The 24055-nt window shown below is 44.4% G+C and overlaps 1 protein-coding gene across 6 annotated transcripts in view; it reads left to right on the top strand.

The window, feature by feature from the left end:
• The window catches only part of SGSM2 (small G protein signaling modulator 2), a 470219-nt gene that overhangs the window by 117060 nt on the left and 329104 nt on the right, over window positions 1-24055 (top strand). For 4 of the 6 annotated variants that reach the window (XM_068265983.1, XM_068265978.1, XM_068265979.1 and 1 more), the window contains one exon: window positions 7312-7387. In XM_068265983.1, coding sequence (XP_068122084.1) covers window positions 7312-7387 — 76 coding nt within the window. Of the gene's footprint in view, window positions 1-7311; window positions 7388-24055 lie in introns of those variants that run through there. The other 2 variants (XM_068265984.1, XM_068265981.1) reach the window with 2 other exon arrangements.

The following is a 24055-nucleotide window of genomic DNA, read 5'->3' as shown; positions in this document are numbered from 1 at the left end:
TTAATATAGGAAATGAGGCAACAATGAAATTTGGCGGATTATCCTAACTCTTCTACTACTTCTATCTGCATAGCCCCCAACAGTCCTTTTTTTGTAGAGACAGTCTCTCTTTGGGAACCAAATCCCTCTGTCCCTCTTTCTTCCTCATTTTTCCTTCTTTCAGGACTGTACAGTTCTATGTAAATATATGTATTTTTCTACTGAAAAATATGTATAATATGCTTTAAAGAGGAACTCCAGTGAAAATAATGTAATAAAAAGTGCTTAATTTTTACAAAAAATATGTATAAATGATTTAGTCATTGTTTGCCCATTGTAAAATCTTTTAAATCCCTGATTTGCATTCTGACATTTATTACAGGGTGACATTTTTACTGTTGGCAGGTGATGTAGCTGCTGCATGCTTTTTTGGCAGTTGGAAACAGCTGTAAACAGTTATTTCCCACAATGCAACAAGGTTCACAGACAGGAAACTGCCAGGAGTACCACGGTCCTCAGAGTTTCTTGTGGGAGGGGTTTCACCACAATATCAGTCATACAGCGCCCCCTGATGGTCTGTTTGTGAAAAGGAAAAGATTTCTCATGTAAAAGGGGGTATCAGCTACGGATTAGGATAAAGTTCAATTCTTGGTCGGAGTTTCTATTATGTTATTTGTCATTTAAATTAACATATTTCTTATTTTGAATGAGTGAGAACTAACGATGATAGAGAGGACCAGTGTGGTCTGAACTGTAAAACTTTGTCTTTTGCTTCTGAATTCTTTCTGGCATTAGTGACAAGGGGTGTGGCAGAGGTGTGTCTTAGTGTTCCTCTTTGTTATCTCAAAAAGTTGGGAGTTATGTCTATCTCTTTCAATCATGGAGAGGTTTTCTCACTTCCTGTTCCTAAATTGGAGCAAAGGACAACAATTATAGAGTATTTATAGTCATGTCACTAACTGTCCCTCAGAGGGGCTCACAAGTAGAGTTGGGCCGAACCTCCGATTTTAGGTTCGCGAACCTGGTTCGCGAACTTCCGCGGAAGGTTCGGTTCGTGTTAAAGTTCGCGAACCGCAATAGACTTCAATGGGGATGCGAACTTTGAAAAAAAAAAATAATTATGCTGGCCACAAAAGTGATGGAAAAGATGTTTCAAGGGGTCTAACACCTGGAGGGGGGCATGGCGGAGTGGGATACATGCCAAAAGTCCCGGGGAAAAATCTGGATTTGACGCAAAGCAGCGTTTTAAGGGCAGAAATCACATTGAATGCTAAATGACAGGCCTAAAGTGCTTTCAAACATCTTGCATGTGTATACATCAATCAGGGAGTGTAATTAAGGTACTGCTTCACACTGACACACCAAACTCACCGTGTAACGCACCGCAAACAGCTGTTTGTGTAGTGACGGCCGTGCTGGACTGGTGCGCACCATGGCGAGAGTGCAGGTTTTGGTGGCTTTACAGCCCATATGGTCGCCTGGCTGATGTAGCTGAATGACAGAACAGTGACTGTCCAGCTGATCAAATTTGGTCTGACCACAATGAGGCAACGACCTTATTATCGTGGGTGTGCCCCCCGAGACACTCATCTAGGCGCCGGTCATTGCTTCATTGTGATACGCAAGCCCCTTCACCACGGCAAGGTAATGATCACGAAGGGGAATGGGCGCATGTACATGCCTTTTCTTTTGTTGTTGCAGCTGCCCGCAGTGCAGCCAGAAAAATTAGGCAGTCATGTACACGCACCAGAAAAATTATTACAGCGGCCGCTGCTAGCAGCGGCCTAAAAAATTCAGCAATCCGCCTGGAGTCCCGGACCCTGTTGGTGGTGGCGGAGAAGGTAGTCAAGCGGCCTGCAGGCAGACATGAACAGGTATACAGTGGCGGGTTCACAGAACAGGTATGCAGTGGCAGGTTCACTGAACACAACAGGTATGCAGTGGCGGGTTCACTGAACAGGTATACAGTGGCGGGTCCACTGAACAGAACAGGTATGCAGTGGCGGGTTCACTGAACAGGTATACAGTGGCGGGTCCACTGAACAGAACAGGTATGCAGTGGCGGGTTCACTAAACAGAACAGGTATACAGTGGCGGGTTCACTAAACAGAACAGGTATACAGTGGCGGGTTCACAGAACAGGTATGCAGTGGCAGGTTCACTGAACACAACAGGTATGCAGTGGCGGGTTCACTGAACAGGTATACAGTGGCGGGTCCACTGAACAGAACAGGTATGCAGTGGCGGGTTCACTAAACAGAACAGGTATACAGTGGCGGGTTCACAGAACAGGTATGCAGTGGCAGGTTTACTGAACACAACAGGTATGCAGTGGCGGGTTCACTGAACAGGTATACAGTGGCGAGTCCACTGAACAGAACAGATATGCAGTGGCGGGTTCACTAAACAGAACAGGTATACAGTGGCGGGTTCACTAAACAGAACAGGTATACAGTGGCGGGTTCACAGAACAGGTATGCAGTGGCAGGTTCACTGAACACAACAGGTATGCAGTGGCGGGTTCACTGAACAGGTATACAGTGACGGGTCCACTGAACAGAACAGGTATGCAGTGGCGGGTTCACTGAACAGGTATACAGTGGCGGGTCCACTGAACAGAACAGGTATGCAGTGGCGGGTTCACTGAACAGGTATGCAGTGGTGGGTTCACAGAACAGGTATGCAGTGGTGGGTTCACAGCACAGGTATGCAGTGGTGGGTTCAATGAACAGGTATACAGTGGCGGGTCCACTGAACAGAACAGGTATGCAGTGGCGGGTTCACTGAACAGGTATGCAGTGGTGGGTTCACAGAACAGGTATGCAGTGGTGGGTTCACAGCACAGGTATGCAGTGGTGGGTTCAATGAACAGGTATACAGTGGCGGGTCCACTGAACAGAACAGGTATGCAGTGGCAGGTTCACTGAACAGGTATGCAGTGGTGGGTTCACAGCACAGGTATGCAGTGGTGGGTTCACAGAACAGGTATGCAGTGGTGGGTTCACAGCACAGGTATGCAGTGGTGGGTTCAATGAACAGGTATACAGTGGCGGGTCCACTGAACAGAACAGGTATGCAGTGGCAGGTTCACTGAACAGGTATGCAGTGGTGGGTTCACAGCACAGGTATGCAGTGGTGGGTTCATAGAACAGGTATGCAGTGGTGGGTTCACAGCACAGGTATGCAGTGGTGGGTTCAATGAACAGGTGTACAGTGGCGGGTCCACTGAACAGAACAGGTATGCAGTGGCAGGTTCACTGAACAGGTATGCAGTGGTGGGTTCACAGCACAGGTATGCAGTGGTGGGTTCACTGAACAGGTATGCAGTGGTGGGTTCACAGCACAGGTATGCAGTGGTGGGTTCACAGCACAGGTATGCAGTGGTGGGTTCACAGCACAGGTATGCAGTGGTGGGTTCACAGCACAGGTATGCAGTGGTGGGTTCACAGAACAGGTATGCAGCCAGACAGGAACAAGTTAAGCCTAACTAATCTTTCCCTGAGAGACAGTCTGCAGCAACTCGCCCTACTCTCACTAACGCAGGCAGCACACGAGTGACCGTAATGGCCGCCGCTGCCTGCCTTATATAAGGGGGGGTGGGGCTCCAGGGGTTAGTGTAGCCTAATTGGCTACACTGGGCCTGCTGACTGTGATGTAGAGGGTCAAAGTTGACCCTCCATGTGCATTATGGGGCGAACCGAACTTCCGCAAAGGTTCGCCTGCGGGACGCGAACGCGAACCACTGAAGTTCACATGGAACCGTTCGCAGGCGAACCGTTCGGCCCAACTCTACTCACAATCTAATCTCTACTATATTCATATGTGCATTGTAATGTAGGGCCAGTTGTAGGGGGAAGTCATTTAACTAAGCTGTATGTTTTGGGGATGTTCGGAAGAAACCCACACAGACAACATTCAAACTCCGCAGTAAACAAGATTAACAGAGGCGCCAACAAGGATAAAATAATTAAAACCCGTTTAAAAGGAGGGAAACAGGTGGACTCACCTCCCTCAGGTAAAAAATGACCAGCAAATGAGCTGTTATAAAGTATCAGTAATATTTATTGGGAACTCTCCAGGTATACAACGCGTTTCACGGGCCAATATCCTGCTTCATCAGGCAATCAAAGTTTGGAGAAACACAACAATTGGTCAATCTCTGGGCCAAGCGCCTCTGTAGCAACATTCAAACTCCATGTAGATAGTGCCCTGCCTGGGGTTAAAACCAGGGACCCAGTGCTGCAAGGCAAGTGAGCTATCCGCTATGCCACCATACAGCCCAATAAAGAGCAAACAAAATTACTAACCCCATAAAACACTGTCAAAAACTACATGACATTTATATCCGGAAATTGGGCATCAAATTAATTTTAAAATAACCTCAACAGCCTTGTTGGCAAACAGAGCATGGGAGAAATTCCCTTTACTATCTTGAGAGCATTTTGCTGATCGGTGTTGACCATCTTTTACAGAGACTTGAGATCAATCTGAACGCACTGACACCACACCTTGCGTTTTATTCCACAAAGCATCTAGGCTGACATTTACTGCATATATATGTTTACAAAAGCAGGCCCTGTAGGATGTTTCCCTGTGATGAGTGTCAGGAAGGACATATTAACTAACCTCTTTCACCTTTACAGATGCCAGATTCACAAAAACTGTACACATACTGTATGAGTCAGATGTGAGCTTCCTTTCCAATGATCTGCAGGAATCTCCATTCTAGCTACATCTAAAGCTGGGTGCCTAATTCCCATTTATTCTTGCTGCATGGGCTCTGTAAGCCGATAGTAAACATCAGAGGGATTGATTTGATGTTCAGTTACCTATGCTTTTAATCATCCATTGATGAGGAGCGCAGTTTGCAGTGTAATTGTAATCATAGACACAGGGCACTTTCTTTTCTTATTAACAGCGGGAGTTTGTAAATTGATTAATTCTGTAGTTGCCAGGAAACATAATTGGTTAATGAGTGTGGCTACATGTCTGTCAGAGGAGGGAGCATTACAGAAATCTATCCAAGGTTTTCTGTGCAGCCCTATGAGATTTTATGTTGAGGAAATTATATTACACAGACACTTGTTATTAGCAGCTACTGTCCAGGGACAGAGTGTTTTCCAGGCCTCACTGTATCATAATGTATATGTGACAATAACAATTTTTGCTTTCTTAGATGTCAACTACTATTTGACTATTTGACTGCATACTGGGGCCGATACTGTTTTTGAGTAGATATTAGTGAGTGGCATCACTCACAAATGACTTGTTTTTTTCAACTAGAAATTTTTTGAAGTTTTTTAAAAAATTAAGTCTTAACAGTGCACACTAACATAAATGTGCCAGCATACAGTGAACAGTGCATCGATCCTCTGCTCTCTTCCCTCCTGGTCTGGTATGCTGGCTCCACCACCAGCAACAGACACAAACTGCAGAGGGTCAACAGGTTGGCAGAGAGGATCACTTGCCCTCTTATACAACAACAGACTGCGTTTTAGAGTGCTGAGGATTGTCAATGATCCCTCTCACCCAGATCACCGCTTCTTCAACCTGATCCCATCAGGCCGGAGGTTCCGGGACATCTCCACCAGGACCGCTAGGCACAGGAACTCTTTCTTCCCTTCAGCTGTCAACCTCTTGAACTCCCTACACATACTCCCCCCCACCAGTCCCCCCCCCACCACCTTAGGCAGGGCCTGGCCGAGGCAGAGGTGGGACAGGCTCCAGCCTCAGGGCGCAGTGCAGGAGGGGGCACACAACTCACTTAGCTATCATTCCCCTATTGTGTTTGAAGCAGAGAGAAATAAGAAAACGGGATACATGGCAGTGACTGCAAGCCAGATAACAAGAAATTGAGGGGTTGGGGAGCCTCGTAGCCTAATAGCAATTAGTGTGTGACGACTAGGGTGGGAGGGATAGAGGGGCACTCTTTGGTGTCTCAGCCTTGGGTGCTGGAGGACCTTGTCCCAGCTCAGACCTTAGGCTGTGGCCTGATGTTTTTGGCCAACCGTCCTACAAGACTTAGCTGATATTTTGTGTCAGAAAATGTGGAATTGTTATAAATGATGTTTGCCCTATCTATCCATATATCTACCTCTATCTTCATCTTTAGCTTTGCACTGTGCAAAATAGTAACCATAGCATGTAGAGAATACAAAGAGCCATACAAGATAAATGCAAGCATGTCACTAAGGCAGGTAGAGATCGGATATGAAATAGGGTGTGGGTCACCTTCAATGTAAAAGTCAAAGTATGAGAGAGATGTTACTTCCTTCCAACGGTCATTTCATCAAGATCCATACAGACCAAGGAGATCAGATCTCAATGAACTGGGTTTACTGATTGGCAAGTGAGTAAGTAATTTACCAGAGCTGATACATTTCATTCAGTTTATTGGTAAGAATTGGAGCACAGAGTGAGGGGGGGGGGGGGCACCATTATTTGGCACACAAATGACTTGCTTTTGCCCTTGTAGTGAGGTGGCCTTTTTAGAGAAATAGGATGGCACAATCCATTCTATGGAGGCTCTGTTTCATCTCTTATCATGTAATATAAACCAGTGACAGAAGAATTCAGCAGTAGTCCAGACTATAGACTAGCAGAAGCTGACTAGAATTAGAACAAATCTGACAGATTTTTGGATTACTTCATCTCCTCGTGAGGGATTCTCTGCATTTACTTTGTTTTCAAAAGCATTCCCTGAATGGCAGTTGCTAAATCGACTACCAAAACAGTGTGCAGGCTGGCTGGTATCTTACTGTTTTGACAGCTAGAATTAGCAACTGCCGTTCAGGAAATGCATTTGAAAACAAAGAAAACCTTGAGAATCCCCCAGCAGAAAATGGACTAGTCAAAAACCTGTTGATTCTTTTTAATTACATTAATTTCCATGGAGTTCCTCTTTAACACCGCTGGGGATTTGAGCAGCAACAGGATGATCCATCATTCGGCTCACCCTGTGCCCAGCTCACTGGTGGTGCATTAATACATACGCGGTTTACAGGCTAATAACTGATAATTGAAGATGCACCCACATACAGTCTCATGAGGGCTTGTTCTCTGATGTCTACCCATTCACTGTGGTAGCTACAAATCAGAAGGAACAAAAAGGCCAGTCATACAGAAGTCACACTTTGGACCACCATTTATGTGCACTATTAATTTTTTTGACAAGCAAACCTAAATTTCTATTTCCTTCCCTGTTTAATAATGGCTTATTCTGCTCTCATGCTCTCTGTGTATACAGATTGGATTAGGCTGATTATGTGTAATGCGTGTGCGATCTGTAAACAGCACAGTGTTGAAAACTCATTTATTTATCTTATTTTACAGGTCAAGCAGATAATGGAAGAAGCTGTTACCAGGAAGTTTGTGCATGAAGACAGCAGTCATATCATTGCATTGTGTGGTAGGTGAATTTAGTTTATACTTGAAGTTTTCAAATATAAATGAGAAAACAGTTTGGTGTCTAAGAAATATGTCACAGTGCTGAGATCAACAAATTGAAAAATGCTCCTAAAGTCAACCTGAGACGGGGTGAAATAAAAGTTTTATACATCGCTGAGGTTTTCTCCAGCCCCCTTCGTGCCGATCGCTCCTTCGCCATGGTCTTAAGCCTCCTAGATCCTGCCTGTTCTCCGCAGCTAGTTGGGGGTACTGCGCATGCCCGTCCCACTGCGCCTCTCGTTGCGAGACGGGAGCGAGATGGGGATTGCGCTTGGCCGTACTGCACCTGCGCCAACTGGCCCCGACTGGTCACAGAGAATAGGGCTGCTACGGGAGGATCTAGGAGGTTTAAGGCAGCAGCGAGAGAGCGATCTGCGCGGAGGCAGGAGGAAGCCTCAGGTATGTTTAAAACTTTTATTTTACCTTGTCTCAGTTTCACTTTAATCAAATAATCAAAGGAAACTAATGCACTGAACTTTATTTGTTGCCTTGTAGGCAGCTAATGAAGCTCAATGCTTAGTGCTTAGAGCATAGTTCAGCACCATGGAGAGCTCAGGAGTAGTCACAGTGATCTAGCTCAGTGCTTTGTGCTTAGTTCAGCACCATGGAGAGCTCACTAGTAGTCACACTGATCCAGCTCTGTACTGTGTACTTAGTTTGCATAAAGAGTAAAATTCTCACAGCCAGTGGTTGACCTAATATAATGTGATGTGTAGTTTTGCAGCAGGAAAATTAGATAATATTATTATTGTGTAACCCATAAACAAATGAAAGAGAGGAAACCACATCAGTCAGATTAACAATATCTGAATGACTGCTACTGACGACACCACCATCGTTGGCCTCATCTCTGGAAATGATGAGCAGGAGTATCGCCACCAGATTGACAGAATTTGCCACTGGTGTAGGGAGAACGGGCTGGTCCTGAACACTACAAAAACGGTTGAGATGATTGTCGATTTTAGGAAACGCGCCACCACCCCACCCCCGATCAGCATTGACGGCACGGTAGTTGAGAACGTCCCCTGTGCACGCCTCCTTGGCACGACAATCTCTAAGGACCTGACGTGGAAAACCAACACTACCTCAACCCAGAAAAAAGCCCAGCAGAGGCTATTTTTCCTACGCCAACTAAAGAAGTTCGGTATGGCCCGCGAGCTTCTGACGAGCTTCTACACTGCCACAATTGAATCTGTCCTTTGCTCCTCCATCCTGGTCTGGTATGCTGGATCCTCCGCCAGCGACAGACACAAACTGCAGAGGGTCATCAGATCAGCGGAGAGAATCATCGGGAAACCACTCCCCTCTCTCTTCCTCTAAATGCCTCTGTGGGTTCTGTTAACAGCAGCACAGCAGCAAGGTGAGCAGACCTTACATAATGAAAGCAGAAACTACCAACACAGTACAGCTCACCCTGCTCACCTTTCACTTTTCGCAACATTTTATTGCACTGTTAAAAGAATTATGTGCAGAGGTAAAGGTAGCCTTTCCAGCTGTGAGGGAGAAGTCTTCACAATCTGTTTCCCTGTTCTGTAGGATGGAAGGTGATTTGTTGGAAAAGGGTAATTTGCATACTGTCCTCCTGTTTTCCCACATCTCTCAATATATTAGGTAGGTGTTGTTTTAGGCCAGTTTTACACCTGGCCACTGCGTTTGTGGTGCAATGCTCCGCCCCATCGCATTGAACTGCAGCGCACAAATCGTCATCCATGTGACCCTGCAGCAAAGTGCACCGATATGTATAATGCTGTGCGCCCCTCGCCTGTCATCATTTTCCTGTATAAATCGTTGGTTGTTACGATAAAAAAATGTCAGTTAAATATATCATATAGGAGACACACACAGTGATATTTGAGAAGTGAAATTAAGTTTATCGGATTTACAGAAAGTGTGCAATTATTGTTTAAACAAAATTAGGCAGGTGCATAAATTTGTCATTTTATTTATTCCAAAACCTTTAGAACTAATTATTGGAACTCAAATTGGCTTGGTAAGCTAAGTTACCCCTGACCCACATGCACAGGTGAATCCAATTATGAGAAAGAGTATTTTAGGGTGTCAATTGTAAGTTTCCCTCCTCTTTTAATTTTCTCTGACCTGAAGACAAAGATTGTTCACCATCATGGTTTAGGGGAAGGATACAGAAAGCTGTCTCAGAGATTTCAGCTGTCTGTTTCCACAGTTAGGAACATATTGAGGTAATGGAAGACCACAGGCTCAGTTCAAGTTAAGGTTTGAAGTGGCAGACCAAGAAAAATCTCAGATAAACAGAAGCGATGAATGGTGAGAACAGTCAGAGTCAATCCACAGACCAGCACCAAAGACCTAAAACATCATCTTGCTGCAGATGGAGTCACTGTGCATCGTTTAACTATTTAGCGCACTTTACACAAGGAAATGCTGTATGCCAGAGTAATGCAGAGGAAGCCTTTTCTCCGCCCACAGCACAAACAGAGCTATTTGAGGTATGCTAAAGCACATTTGGACAAGCCACCTTTATTTTTGAATAATGTGCTGTGGACTGATGAAAATAAAATTGAGTTATTTGGGCATAACAAGGGGCGTTATGCTTGGATGAAAAAGCACAGCATTCCAAGAAAAACACCTGCTACCTACAGTAAAATATGGTGGTGATTCCATCATGCTCTGGGGCCGTGTGGTCAGTGCAGGGACTGGGAATCTTGTCAAAGTTAATGGACTCATGGATTCTACTCAGTATCAGCAGATTCTGGAGATCAATGTCCAGGAATCGGTGACAAAGCTGAAGCTGCGCCGGGGCTGGATCTTTCAACAAGACAACGACCCTAAACACTGCTCAAAATCCACTAAAGGTCCGTACACACGCCGGACTGGAGGCAACGATGGGTCCGTCGTCACCTCCCGCTGGGTGGGCGTTCCATCGACAGTCTGGCATGTGTACAGTCTGTCGGCGGACTGATACGGCTGTTTCTGAGCGATCCACCGGGCGGATCGCTCAGAAACAGCCGTATCAGTCTGCAGACAGACTATGCACACGCCGGACTGTCGCTGGAACGCCCACCCAGCGGGAGGTGACGACGGACCCGTCGTTGCCTCCAGTCCGGCGTGTGTACGCCTTTAGGCATTCATGCAGAGGAACACGTACAACATCTTGGAATGGCCATATCAGTCCCCAGACCTCAATATAATTGAAAATCTGTGGTGTGAGTTAAAGAGAGCTGTCCATGCTCTGAAGCCATCAAACCTGAATGAACTAGAAATGTTTTGTAAGGAGGAATGGTCCAAAATACCTTCAACCAGAATCCAGACTCTCATTGGAACTTACAGGATGGATTTAGAGACTGTAAATTCTGCAAAAGGAGGATCTACTAAATATTGATTTCATGTCTTTTTTTATGGTGCCCAAATTTATGCACCTGCCTAGTTTTGTTTAAACAATTATTGCACGCTTTCTGTAAATCCAATAAATGTCATTTCACTTTTCAAATATCACTGTGTGTGTGTCTCCTATATGATATATTGGACTGGCATTTTTATCATAACAACCAACGATTTATACAGGGAAATCATGGCGATTAACAAGGTTGCCCAAACTTTCGCATCCCACTGTATATGTCACTACATTGCCACTTTAATTGCAGAGGCTGAGGGAAAAAAAATCTAATTTATACATGAGTTTGCACAATCTCAGTGCAATCTATAGGACAAGAATGATCTCATACAGGTGCCAAATAATCACGCCCTGTAAAAAAGCGTATAGCCTCATGATATACCAAATAACAGAAATGTTCAGTGAATCCCATATACCAGTGATAGCTAACCTTGGCACTCCAGCTGTGGTGGAACTACAAGTCCCATGAGGCATTGCAATACTCTGACAGCTCTAAGCATAACTCCGGGAGGCAGAGGCAGGATGGGATCTGTATTTTTGTCACAGCTGGAGTGCCAAGGTTAGCCATCACTGTCATATACCATTTAACCCTGTGTGTGCAATCAGTCATTTGTAAATGCAATGCAGCTACATCATGGGAGTGTGTGTGTTGCATACAGTCATTGATTTTCAATACTGCTACTTGCATTTCTGGGCTCATTTGTTTCACGCCTATTACCTGATAGCCTATCTGTGACTTCAAATAGGGTCAGCCCTAGCCTAATTCCTTGCTTCCCCAGGGCACATTGGGGGCCCCATGATCTTCAGTTACTCCCCTGCTGATTGGATTGAGGCTTGACATACAGCATGGCCCCAGAGATGGACAGATGCCTCTGCCCAGAAGCACAGAATGGGGTCAGTAAATGAACTTACATTCAGCAGACAGAATATACTGCAGGAACATTCAAGCTCACAGGAATTACATATAAATATCAGAACTGGCCATACCTGGAGGTTCTTCTGTGCCTCATAACCTCAGTGTCCCCTCAGCTTTGCTGGACTCCCCTCCATCTTCATATTTCCCCTTCTCCATTTAAAGCTCTGACTAATTCCATTTGGAACAATGACACATGCTCTGTTCTTGCCAGCTTATCCAGTAGCATTTACCTGAGTCTTCAGAGGCCAAAAGCATGAGGGCAGCTTCTTCTGCAAGTCACTGCCCACTATTCCTGGAGTTGGAACAGGAAACATCAGGTAGTGAAGGGCAGGAGGGCTTGCTTGATCTGTAATCTGATAGCAGGCCAATCCAGTGTCTAAAGGCCTAAGAAGTACATGAGGATCCAGGTGGCAGGCTAGAGAATCATCAGTTAAGATGAAACTGCCACAGCAGTGACTGAAACAGAAGTAGCAGTGTCAGGAGCAGCAAGCCTGGAGTCAGCAACTGCATGAGTAGTCAAACAGGTGGAAGTCTGTAGCTGGGAATCAGACTGTGCACTCCTTTCCTTCGTGCTCATGAATGGCTGTGCACAGCAATGATGGCTGGGAGCATTTTGGACGTACGTTCGTAACCGCGCATACATAGAAAGCTTGTGGCTGAGGCTCTAACACACAGCTGTGGGGGAGTACGCTTGAAGATGGCAGGTGAGTGTACTAGATATGGGCTCTTTACACAAGAATGGGGAAGGAAGGGGGTTGGGGAGGCAGAACGACAATGAAGTGGAGGCAGACCAGGCTGGGGGGGAGTTGAAGGACCCCCAAGTATGGCCAGATCTGATATTTATTTTTATTTCGGGTGTGCTTTAAATCACTGGCCATTGAAGGGAATAGGTAACATATAAAATAGAGCAAACACACATTCTCACCCAGCTGCCGCTCAAATTCCAGGCAGTGTTAAATACAATTCCCCCTCTAAGTCGTAGTCACTCAGAGGGACAAGTAATTCGGGGTCCGGGGATCGCCAGCACCTGAAAAATAACATTGCGCAGGCCGCGGACTATAGCACTAATGCGCTCCAACTAGGCGCTATGTGGCCGGCCCAGTGCTCCGAAACCACCTGCTTTGCTTGCGGTGATTTGTGTGTTCCACGTGTACCTCCCACAGAGGCCATATAAAATATATAAATCAGAAGCTTTGCCTCTTGCCTTTTTCTCATTTTGCTTCATTCTCCATTTAACCACTTGCCGACCGCACACTCATAACGTGCGTCGGCAAAGTGGCAGCTGCAGGACCAGCGACGCAGTACTGCGTCGCCAGCTGCAGCCTAATTAATCAGGAAGCAGCCGCTCGTACGAGCGGCTGCTTCCTGTCAAATCACGGCGGGGGGCTCCGTGAATAGCCTGCGGGCCGCCGATGGCGGCTCGCAGGCTAGATGTAAACACAAGCGGAAATAATCCGCTTTGTTTACATTTGTACGGCGCTGCTGCGCAGCAGCGCCGTAAGGCAGATCGGCGATCCCCGGCCAATCAGCGGCCGGGGATCGCCGCCATGTGACAGACCACATCCTGTCACTGGCTGCACAGGACGGATAGCGTCCTGTGCAGCCCGGAATACCAGGGGGAGGCAGCAGGTAGGAGAGGGAGGGGGAATTTCGCCGCGGAGGGGGGCTTTGAGGTGCCCCCCCCCGCCACCCACAGCAGGCAGGAGAGATCAGACCCCCCCCAGCACATCATCCCCATAGGGGGGAAAAAAGGGGGGCAATCTGATCTCCCTGCCTGCACCCTGATCTGTGCTGGGGGCTGCAGAGCCCACCCAGCACAGGTCAATCAAACCAGCGCTGGTCCTTAAGGGGGGGTAAAGGGTGGGTCATCAAGTGGTTAATAATCACCAATCACCGGTTCCTTTTACATTCATATTTGTCACTGCTTAATGGGTGTGGAGGTCATTAGAGGGAGAAATGGAAGCAGTAGTAAACATTGTATTTTTCCTGTTTCTGATCTCCTCTGCTTACTAATCCTACTTTCATATCCTAATTAATATGACTCAGGCAGGGCTTTTAGCAGCCGAGTACAGTTTGTACCTGTGCCACGCTTACACAACAAAGGTTTAATCAGCAGGAAGAAGTTACAATAAAAGGCACTTAATAAGGAACTAAAAGGCTAATATAAATAAAAACTCAGAAACTTGCTTTATAAAAGCAGCATTCATACAACAAATGAGAAAACAGATTTAGCTTTGTATTATAAGTACTTGCTGCACATTTCTGGAAGGATGTGGAACACTGGATTATTGCCCATTAGTGACCTATTACATCCAGGAAAATTAGGCATATTTATTTTGAACATATTACAATATATGCAGTAACTAACTTTTGCAGGTGCTAATAGTAATAAAAAAATTAAAAACATTTAAAAGAAAAAGGTGGACTTACTTCTAATAATCACATGGCCACGATAAATTATCACCTCCATCAACAATGCATTTCATAGGCACGCACTCCGACTTCATCAGGTCAAAAAATGAGAGCCACAGTGCTAAGTGCACATAGGAGGTGCAAAGACTCTATGTTCTTACTGCTGTGTTTTTCAATTTTGGATCTGATGAGGTTGGAGTGTGTGGCCACTAGTCACGCTGTTAGTTGAGCTAATAACTACAACTTGGTTGCTAAAAGTGGTTCTGCAACTATTTAGGTGTACTTCATTTTTCACAAATGGCTTTTCCTGTACCTCTCACCAATGTCCGTCATTCTGCCAGGAGTTATCCTGGCAGAATGCCGGAAGACAAGGAGAGGTGCAGGCTGCATACAATCACTCTATAAAAACAGGCTTACTGTATATTGGCATGTGAGACAGCCAGGGCAGTGCTATACTTGCAGCACTAACTTTGGTGTCTCCTACTTTTTTACTATAGACATTTAATGAAATCCTTCACTACTCCAGACACAAGAGGCTGAAGTCACTGGCGTAACTACTGGGGATGCAACCCCATCAGCCGCAGGGGAGCCTCTCTGGGGCCCGCCAGCCGTGTGTGGGGGGAGCGCGTTATTTTTTTCACAGGTGCATTTTTTTTCTGGTGTCTGCTGCCCACATTGCAATTTTCTGGTGCCTGCGGCAAACATTGCAATTTTCTGGTGCCTGCTGCCCACATTGCAATTTTCTGGTGTCTGCTGCCCAAATTGGGATTTTCTGGTGCCTGCTGCCCACATTGCGATTTTCTGGTGCCTGCTGCCCACATTGCAATTTTCTGGTGTCTGCTGCCCACATTGGGATTTTCTGGTGCCTGCTGCCCACATTGCGATTTTCTGGTTACTGCTGCCCACATTACGATTTTCTGGTGACTGCTGCCCACATTACGATTATTTTCTGGTGATTGCTGCCCACATTACGATTATTTTCTGATGACTGCTGGCTGCAGCCCACATTACGATTATTTTCTGATGACTGCTGCCCACATTACGATTATTTTCTGGTGACTGCTACCCACTTTACGATTATTTTATGGTGAAATCCTGCCCACTTTATGATTATTTTATGGGGAAATGATGGCCACTTTATGATTATTTTATGGTGAAATACTGCCCAATTTACAATTAATTTCTGGTGAAATGCTGCCCAATTTAGGATTAATTTCTGGTGAAATGCTGCCCAATTTACGATTAATTTCTGGTGAAATGCTGCTCAATTTATGATTAATTTCAAGTGAAATGCTGCCCACTTTACAATTATTTTATGGTGAAATGCTGCCCACTTTACGATCATTTTATGGGGAAATGCTGCCCAATTTACGATTCATTTCTGGTGAAACATTGCTGCATTAGGATTATTTTCTAGTGAAACGCTGCCCCATTACGATAATTTGGTGCCTATGGGGGGGGGGCATCCTCATTTTCACATGGGGGCCCAGTGATTTCTAGTTACGCCCCTGGCTGAAGTAACTCAAAATAACATACAGTGGTACTTGAGAGTTTGTGAAACCTTTAAAATGTTCAGTATTTTTATATCAATGAGGCCTAAAATATCATCCGATTTTCAAACAAGTACTAAAAGTAGATGAAGAAAATCAAGTTACACAAATGAAACAAACATAATTTTATTTTTTTCATGTATTTAAAAAATTATCTGATCCTTTTGTTAAATTATTAAATCCAAACTCAAAATGATGCACAAAAACTGTGTCACTTTTGGCTAGATTTGTTCTAGTTCCCATATATGTGTTCATGGGATCTAATGCTGGGAACACACGTTACGTTTTTTCACCTGATTTCCCGTGCGATCGATAGTACTAATCGAATCGCAATCAAAATCGGATGCATTTTTTAGCATACTTGAGCAATTTTATGGGCAGAATCGAGTGTATTCTCGATTGAAATAGTATCGGACATGTTGAAAATAAACGGTCGAAATGACTACTATCTTATCGTGTGTTGCGCGATCGATGAAGCGGCTTGATTATGTGTATGATATAGAGGCGTTCAGGGGGCCGTATCAGAGTGCAATGTCATCAATAGTGGACGTAATTAGTCGAGAACATAGTAAAAACGGAACAGAAAACATATACGTGTATAGCAGGTGGATGATAAAATTACTGTTGATTTTTGGTTGAGATTCGATTTATACTATCGATCGCACGGTAAATCGGGTGCGTAACATGTGTTCCCAGCATTAGACTTGGTCATAGCTAGCATAAAGCAACATTGTCCTAACTCTCAGCAGAATGCCAGGGACCAGAGCAGGCTGTATAAAATGCTAGAGAAAAGGAATATGTCAGCAGGTAAAACAGACAGGGCAGTGTTGTAATGTTAGCACTAGCCCTGCTACTGACTTTAATATTTGACTGTGAATGGGCTTTAAAATATCTTTATTGAGCCTTTGCTATGTATGTCAATTATCTCTTGTCTACCCAAAGAAGCTTGGAGAAAAACAGGAGGTGGCATTTTGTTAGCAGGGGGTGGTGATTCTGCTAGTCTGGGAGGGGCTTCCTAGATCACAGGCTGCTATTGCCTTATCTAGAGGCATAAGAAGCCCCACTGTCTGCCTCCTACCTTCTTTAAGTAGACAGGAGATGAGACATCGCATTGTTTACAGATGCCAGTCTCATTGGAGGGGATAGAGGTTAGGCTACAGTGGCCAGATCTCTGTATTTAGACAAACTACTCAAGGGCATTACTTTTTTTAGTGCATTTTAGGAGGCAACCAACTGACCACATTTACATGTATATGTACAGTTCTAGTGTAAGTTAGATGAGGGATTGAGAGTTGTGAGCAAGAGAAGTCACATGGGGCAGAGCAATGGTGTAGCAATAGCCATAGCAACCATAGCAGCTGCTATGGGGTCCTGGAGCAGAGGGGGCCTTGGTGGTATTTGATGTACACATAATTATTCTTCTTGTGTTCCTCCACCCTCTGACTTTGTGCCCATGGACTATATGCAGTGTAGATTGCATGAAAATGTAAATTGCCCACTTAACTTATATCCAGAGGGTAAGGGTTGTGGCATTGCTCAAGAGTGCTTATATTAGTTTTGTTATGGGGCCCCATAATCTCTAGCTACTCCACTGGGGCAGAGAAGAACAGGTTGTTAGGGTTACACTACACCCAGGTGCTGAAAAAGAATGGATATGTAATGTGCTGTGGTACAGCAAAGTTGGGAAAAAAACATAACCACCATATACATTCTTGGTTTGTGCTCTGACATGAACTGGCAACTGTGGGACCTTATATAGACAGGTGTGTGCCTTTCCAAATCATGTACAATCATCTGAATTAGTGGACCACAGGTGGACTCCAATTAAGCCACAGAAACATCTCAAGGATAATCGAGGAAAACAGGAAGCACCTGACCTCAATTTTGAGCTTCATGGCAAAGGTTGTGAACAGTTACGTACATGTACCTTCTCAATTTTTTCATTTTAATACATTTGCCAAAATCTTAAAGGGGTTCTTCCGCGAATGAGGAAAAAAATAAAGAGTGGTTTATGCATAAACTATTAAACATCCTCTGAAATAGTGTAAAAAGTTTTTTTCTAAAAATGAATGGTTTCATCAATACAACATCAAAAGTTTGCTTTCCTAAAACAGAAAGAATTTGCAATAATTCGGGTTGGAGTGAGCTTGAGATGTCTCCCAGGGCATCACTGCTGAATATATGCAAATTAACCATTGTACCCTTAGAAGCTAAACACACCTCCAGAACTGCTGGAATGCAATGATGTGTCAGCTTGTTAAATGTACAGAGCCATAATGATCCAACATGCATACAGACTGTTTCGGATTGTTTGATCCTCATCAGTGCATGGCATGGATTAATTTGGCTCTATGCAGTAGGGCTTGTAAATCCGAGAGGTGCAGACTAACCAGCAAGCTCATGGTGACCCAGAACTCATTGGAGTGTGTAAGGGACTACAATGGTCCTAAAAGCCCTCTTACTAAGATGTTAAGAAAAACAAAAGTTTGCTTTCCTAAAACAGAAAGAATTTGCAATCAGTGCTGGGCCGAAATTACGCATTAGCGTAATTACGCATCGTAATTCACTACAAATGCACCGTAAGCGTTACGTGTATGTAAGGTTACGGTATTACACGTAATTAATTACGCGTAGACCGCAAGTTACGTTATTACGCGTATCAAATTACGTGTAAGACCGTAAACTCCTATTGAAATTACACAGTCTGCCGTAATCGCGTAATATTACGCTCCCGTATAATTTTAAAAAGCCGCCGACTTTAAGGGTTAATAGCAAAGCCCCCTTAAATGCTAAGAGCCTCAAATTTGGAAAATATATTAAGGAGATCAGAAGGAATAAGAGGAAATTTTTTTTTTTAAAAAAAGACCTTATAGTTTTTCAGAAAATCGATTTTAAAGTTTCAAAGGAAAAATGTATACATTTAAAAACCCGCCGACTTTAACGGTTAATAGCAAAGCCTGCTTAAAATTTAGTAACACCAAATTCCCAGGGTATATTAAGGGGATCAGTGGGAATAAGAGGAAAACATTTTTTTTCAAAAAGACCTTATAGTTTTTGAGAAAATGGATTTTTAAGTTTCAAGGGCAAAAATGTCTTTTAAATGCGGAAAATATCAGTTTTTTTTGCACAGGTAACAATAGTGTATTATTTTCATAGATTCCCCCAAGTGGGAAGAGTTTTACTTACTTTGTTCTGAGTGTGGGAAATATAAAAAAAAAACGATGTGGGGTCCCCCCTCCCAGACCTCTTTAACCCCTTGTCCCCCATGCAGGCTGGGATAGCCAGAATGCGGAGCACCGGCCGCGTGGGGCTTTGCACCCTGACTATACCAGCCCGCATGGTCCATGGATTGGGGGGTCTCAGAAGGGGAGGGGCAGCCAAGCTTTCCCCTCCCCCTCCGAGCCCTTGTCCAATCCAAGGACAAGGGGCTCTTCTCCACCTCCGATGGGCGGTGAAGGTGGAGGCCGCGATTTCCTGGGGGGGGGGGGGGGTTCATGGTGGCATCTGGGAGTCCCCTTTAAAAAGGGGTCCCCCAGATGCCCACCCCCCCTCCCAGGAGAAATGAGTATAGGGGTACTTGTACCCCTTACCCATTTCCTTTAAGAGTTAAAAGTAAATAAACACACAAACACTTAGAAAAAGTATTTTAATTGAACAAAAAACATAACCACGAAAAAAGTCCTTTAATATTCTTAATTAACCATTAATACTTACCTGTCCCTTTAAATAAATGATCCCTCGCAATAGCCTCGGAAATGTTCTATCAGTTACAATGTAACAAAGTTATTACAATGGAACAACTTTGTTACATTGTAACTACGCCACACCCGACGTCACTCGCCGCTCAGCCGCCGCATACACTTACGCGTCCTTGCAGGACGCTAAGTCCCCGCCGGCTCCCGCTGTCCACTCCGCTCACATCTGTCACCCACATGTCACCCACATGTGGGTGACATGTGGGTGACATGTGGGAGAGGCGGGGAGGACAGCGGGAGCCGGCGGGACTTAGCGTCCTGCACGGACCCGACAGAGCTCTGAGCTATATATAGCTCAGGGCTCTCTAAGCATCTTTGAATTTGGGCTCCAAGGAGCCCCATTGGTCCTTAGCAGACCAATGGGGTTCCTTCAAATCAGAAGGAAACCCATTGGTCTGCTAAGGACCAATGGAGCTCCTTGGAGCCCAAATTCAAAGATGCTTAGAGAGCCCTGAGCTATATATAGCTCAGAGCTCTGTCGGGTCCGTGCAGGACGCTAAGTCCCGCCGGCTCCCGCTGTCCTCCCCGCCTCTCCCACATGTCACCCACATGTCACCCACATGTGGGTGACATGTGGGTGACAGATGTGAGCGGAGTGGACAGCGGGAGCCGGCAGGGACTTAGCGTCCTGCAAGGACGCGTAAGTGTATGCGGCGGCTGAGCGGCGAGTGACGTCGGGTGCGGCGTAGTTACAATGTAACAAAGTTGTTACATTGTAATAACTTTGTTACATTGTAACTGATAGAACATTTCCGAGGCTATTGCGAGGGATCATTTATTTAAAGGGACAGGTAAGTATTAATGGTTAATTACTTTTAACTCTTAAAGGAAATGGGTAAGGGGTACAAGTACCCCTATGCTCATTTCTCCTGGGAGGGGGGGTGGGCATCTATGGGACCCCTTTTTAAAGGGGACTCCCAGATGCCACCATGAACCCCCCCCCCCAGGAAATCGCGGCCTCCACCTCCACCGCCCATCGGAGGTGGAGAAGAGCCCCTTGTCCTTGGATTGGACAAGGGCTCGGAGGGGGAGGGGAAAGCTTGGCTGCCCCTCCCCTTCCGAGACCCCCCAATCCATGGACCATGCGGGCTGGTATAGTCAGGGTGCAGAGCCCCACGCGGTCGGTGCTCCGCATTCTGGCTATCCCAGCCTGCATGGGGGACAAGGGGTTAAAGAGGTCTGGGAGGGGGGACCCCACATCGTTTTTTTTTTATATTTCCCACACTCAGAACAAAGTAAGTAAAACTCTTCCCACTTGGGGGAATCTATGAAAATAATACACTATTGTTACCTGTGCAAAAAAAACTGATATTTTCCGCATTTAAAAGACATTTTTGCCCTTGAAACTTAAAAATCGATTTTCTCAAAAACTATAAGGTCTTTTTGAAAAAAAAATTTTCCTCTTATTCCCACTGATCCCCTTAATATACCCTGGGAATTTGGTGTTACTAAATTTTAAGCAGGCTTTGCTATTAACCGTTAAAGTCGGCGGGTTTTTAAATGTATACATTTTTCCTTTGAAACTTTAAAATCGATTTTCTGAAAAACTATAAGGTCTTTTTGAAAAAAAATTTTTTCCTCTTATTCCTTCTGATCTCCTTAATATATTCTCCAAATTTGAGGCTCTTAGCATTTAAGGGGGCTTTGCTATTAACCCTTAAAGTCGGCGGCTACCTAACATTGATCCATGCGTCAACTTTTCCGCTTGGGAGCATGCCCTTACGCATCAATTGCTAGTAGGAAAATTACGCGTTAGACTGTACCGTAACAACCTGCAGTACGATATTCTTACGCGTAATTGCGTAAGGACCATGCGTAATTACAGACATGACCCGTAGATAAATGTCTACGCCGTAACCGTAATTCCGTAATGCGTAATAGCGTAAAATTACGCGTAATGATCCGTAAGCGTAGTTTTTTCCATTACGCCCAGCACTATTTGCGATAATTCAGGTTGGAGTGAGCTTGAGATATCTCCCAGAGCAACACTGCTGAATATATGCAAATTAACCATTGTACCCTTAGAAGCTAAACATACCTCCAGAACCGCTGGAATGCAATGATGTGTCAGCTTGTTAATTTGTACAGAGCCATAATGATCCAACATGCATACAGACTGTTTCGGATTGTTTGATTCTCATCAGTGCATGGCATGGATTAATTTGGCTCTATGCAGTAGGGCTTGTAAATCCGAGAGGTACAGACTAACCAGCAAGCTCATGGTGACCCAGAACTCATTGGAGTGTGTAAGGGACTACAATGGTCCTAAAAGCCCCCTTACTAAGATGTTAAGAAAAACAAAAGTTTGCTTTCCTAAAACAGAAAGAATTTGCGATAATTCAGGTTGGAGTAAGCTTGAGATGTCTCCCAGAGCAACACTGCTAAATATATGCAAATTAACCATTGTACCCTTAGAAGCTAAACACACCTCCAGAACCGCTGGAATGCAATGATGTGTCAGCTTGTTAATTTGTACAGAGCCATAATAATCCAACAAGCATACAGACTGTTTCGGATTGTTTGATCCTCATCAGTGCATGACATGGATTAATTTGGCTCTATGCAGTAGGGCTTGTAAATCCGAGAGGTACAGACTAACCAGCAAGTTAATTTGCATATATTCAGCAGTGTTGCTCTGGGAGACATCTCAAGCTCACTCCAACCTGAATTATCGCAAATTCTTTCTGTTTTAGGAAAGCAAACTTTTGTTTTTCTTAACATCTTAGTAAGGGGGCTTTTAGGACCATTGTAGTCCCTTACACACTCCAGTGAGTTCTAAGCCATCAATACAACATGTAATGTAAACAGTGACGCATGAAGGACTCGGAGGCTAATCCATTTGTTAGGGGTGTTTTTTTTTTTACTTTCTTTTCACAACCATAACTCCTGCCTAAGTAGTTTTCAGTGGTATAACCCACTTCTAGCAGGAATCGTCGTTATAGCCCTAACATCTCCGCTGAGCTGCTGAATATGTGTTTACATTGTTGCTAGGCAACCAGATGCCGTGCAGAGACTTGTTTGTGAAAAGAGTCATAAGCTGCTGGAAGAATGAATCAGTCCCATCTACACCATATGATTCTTTGTCAGATTTGATTCAATTTGATTTCATTCAATCTGACATGTCCAATTCATGATTCAATTCGATTCAAATTGGATCGAATCATGAATCGGACATGTCAGATTGAATCAAATCAATGAATCAAATCAAATTGAATCGAATCGGACAAAGAATCATATGGTGTAGATGGGACTGATTCTTCCAGCAGCTTATGACTCTTCACAAACGAGTCTCTGCACCCGGGGTCTGGTTGCCTAGCAACAATGTAAACACATATTCAGCAGCTCAGCAGAGCTCAGCTGTTAGGGCTTTAACAGCGATTCCTGCTAGAAGTGGGTTATACCACTGAAAACTACTTAGGCAGGAGTTATGGTTGTGAAAAGAAAGTAAAAAAAAACAACACCCCTAACAAATGGATTAGCCTCCCAGCCATCATCCGTCACTATTTACATTACATGTTGTATTGATGAAACCATTCATTTTTTAAAAAAAAAAACTTTTTACACTATTTTAGAAGGATGTTTAATAGTTTATGCATAAACCGCTTTTTATTTTTTTCCTCATTCGCGAAAGAACCCCTTTAAGTAAACTTTTTTCACTTTGTCATTATGGGGGATTATGTGTAGAATTCTGAGGGGAAAAAAATGAATTTAATCTATTTTGAAATACGACTCTAACATAACAAAATGTGTAAAAAGTGATGCGCTGTGAATACTTTCTGGATGCCCTGTATCTGTTGTGCATTTAGATTGTTTGTGGGAATTTCCATTAACGTGTGTTCCTGGAATCCTGGCATGTTATATTTAAGACTTCAGTGTAAATGTCTGCCAGGGTCAGAGAATTCTCGATGCCTGCTGTGACTGCAGGCCTCACATTCATATTGTTAAGCAGCTTGTTATCCTGATGACATTGACCTGTCAGTATAAACAAGGGTGCGTAGTTATGGTAACCTCCCACATTCTGCTCACAGTCATGGAAAATGGATCACTATTCCTGGCTTGTTCCGTTCATCAGAATCTGCACAAACCCTGACGGCACATATATGTTTAATAACACATATTTATTTCTGCGTAATAATGTAAACATTGTCGTGCCGGGGAATCGTTTTTTTCCATTACCGTAAAGCATACAGGGATAATTACATTGTGCATATAGATGCAGAGATGTTTGTTTTAGGAATAATGATTAGCCAGGTTATGTTTGACCTGCCATTAGCAGGGAGCAGTTTCTTGGCGCTGAAGGAGATGTGCTTGTGCTCTGGTTTGTGTTTCACTGCACTCATCCCTGGAGAGAGCTCTGTACACACACAAGATGGTTATTATTTATTTTAACTTGCCTTATATGTTTATGTCTTTAGCAGGGGACTGCTTTGTTATGCAGTAGAGAGAAGGAATTCTAATTAATGTACAGTTCTGCTATATACTCGAATTATAACAAGGAAAAATACACAGTTTTGTTAACCACTTTCCCACCCCGGTTGTTTTTACAGTTCAGCTCAGCTCTGATTACGTTGGCAATATGTGAGAGATAGCGGAGCTGCCGCCGGAGCGCACATGGCGGCGGGCTCCG

This window comes from Hyperolius riggenbachi, chromosome 2 (genome assembly GCF_040937935.1).
Source record: "Hyperolius riggenbachi isolate aHypRig1 chromosome 2, aHypRig1.pri, whole genome shotgun sequence".
Lineage (NCBI taxonomy): Eukaryota > Metazoa > Chordata > Amphibia > Anura > Hyperoliidae > Hyperolius > Hyperolius riggenbachi.
The sequence above is the reverse complement of the archived record's forward strand: the minus strand, read 5'-3'. Positions and strand labels throughout refer to the sequence as shown.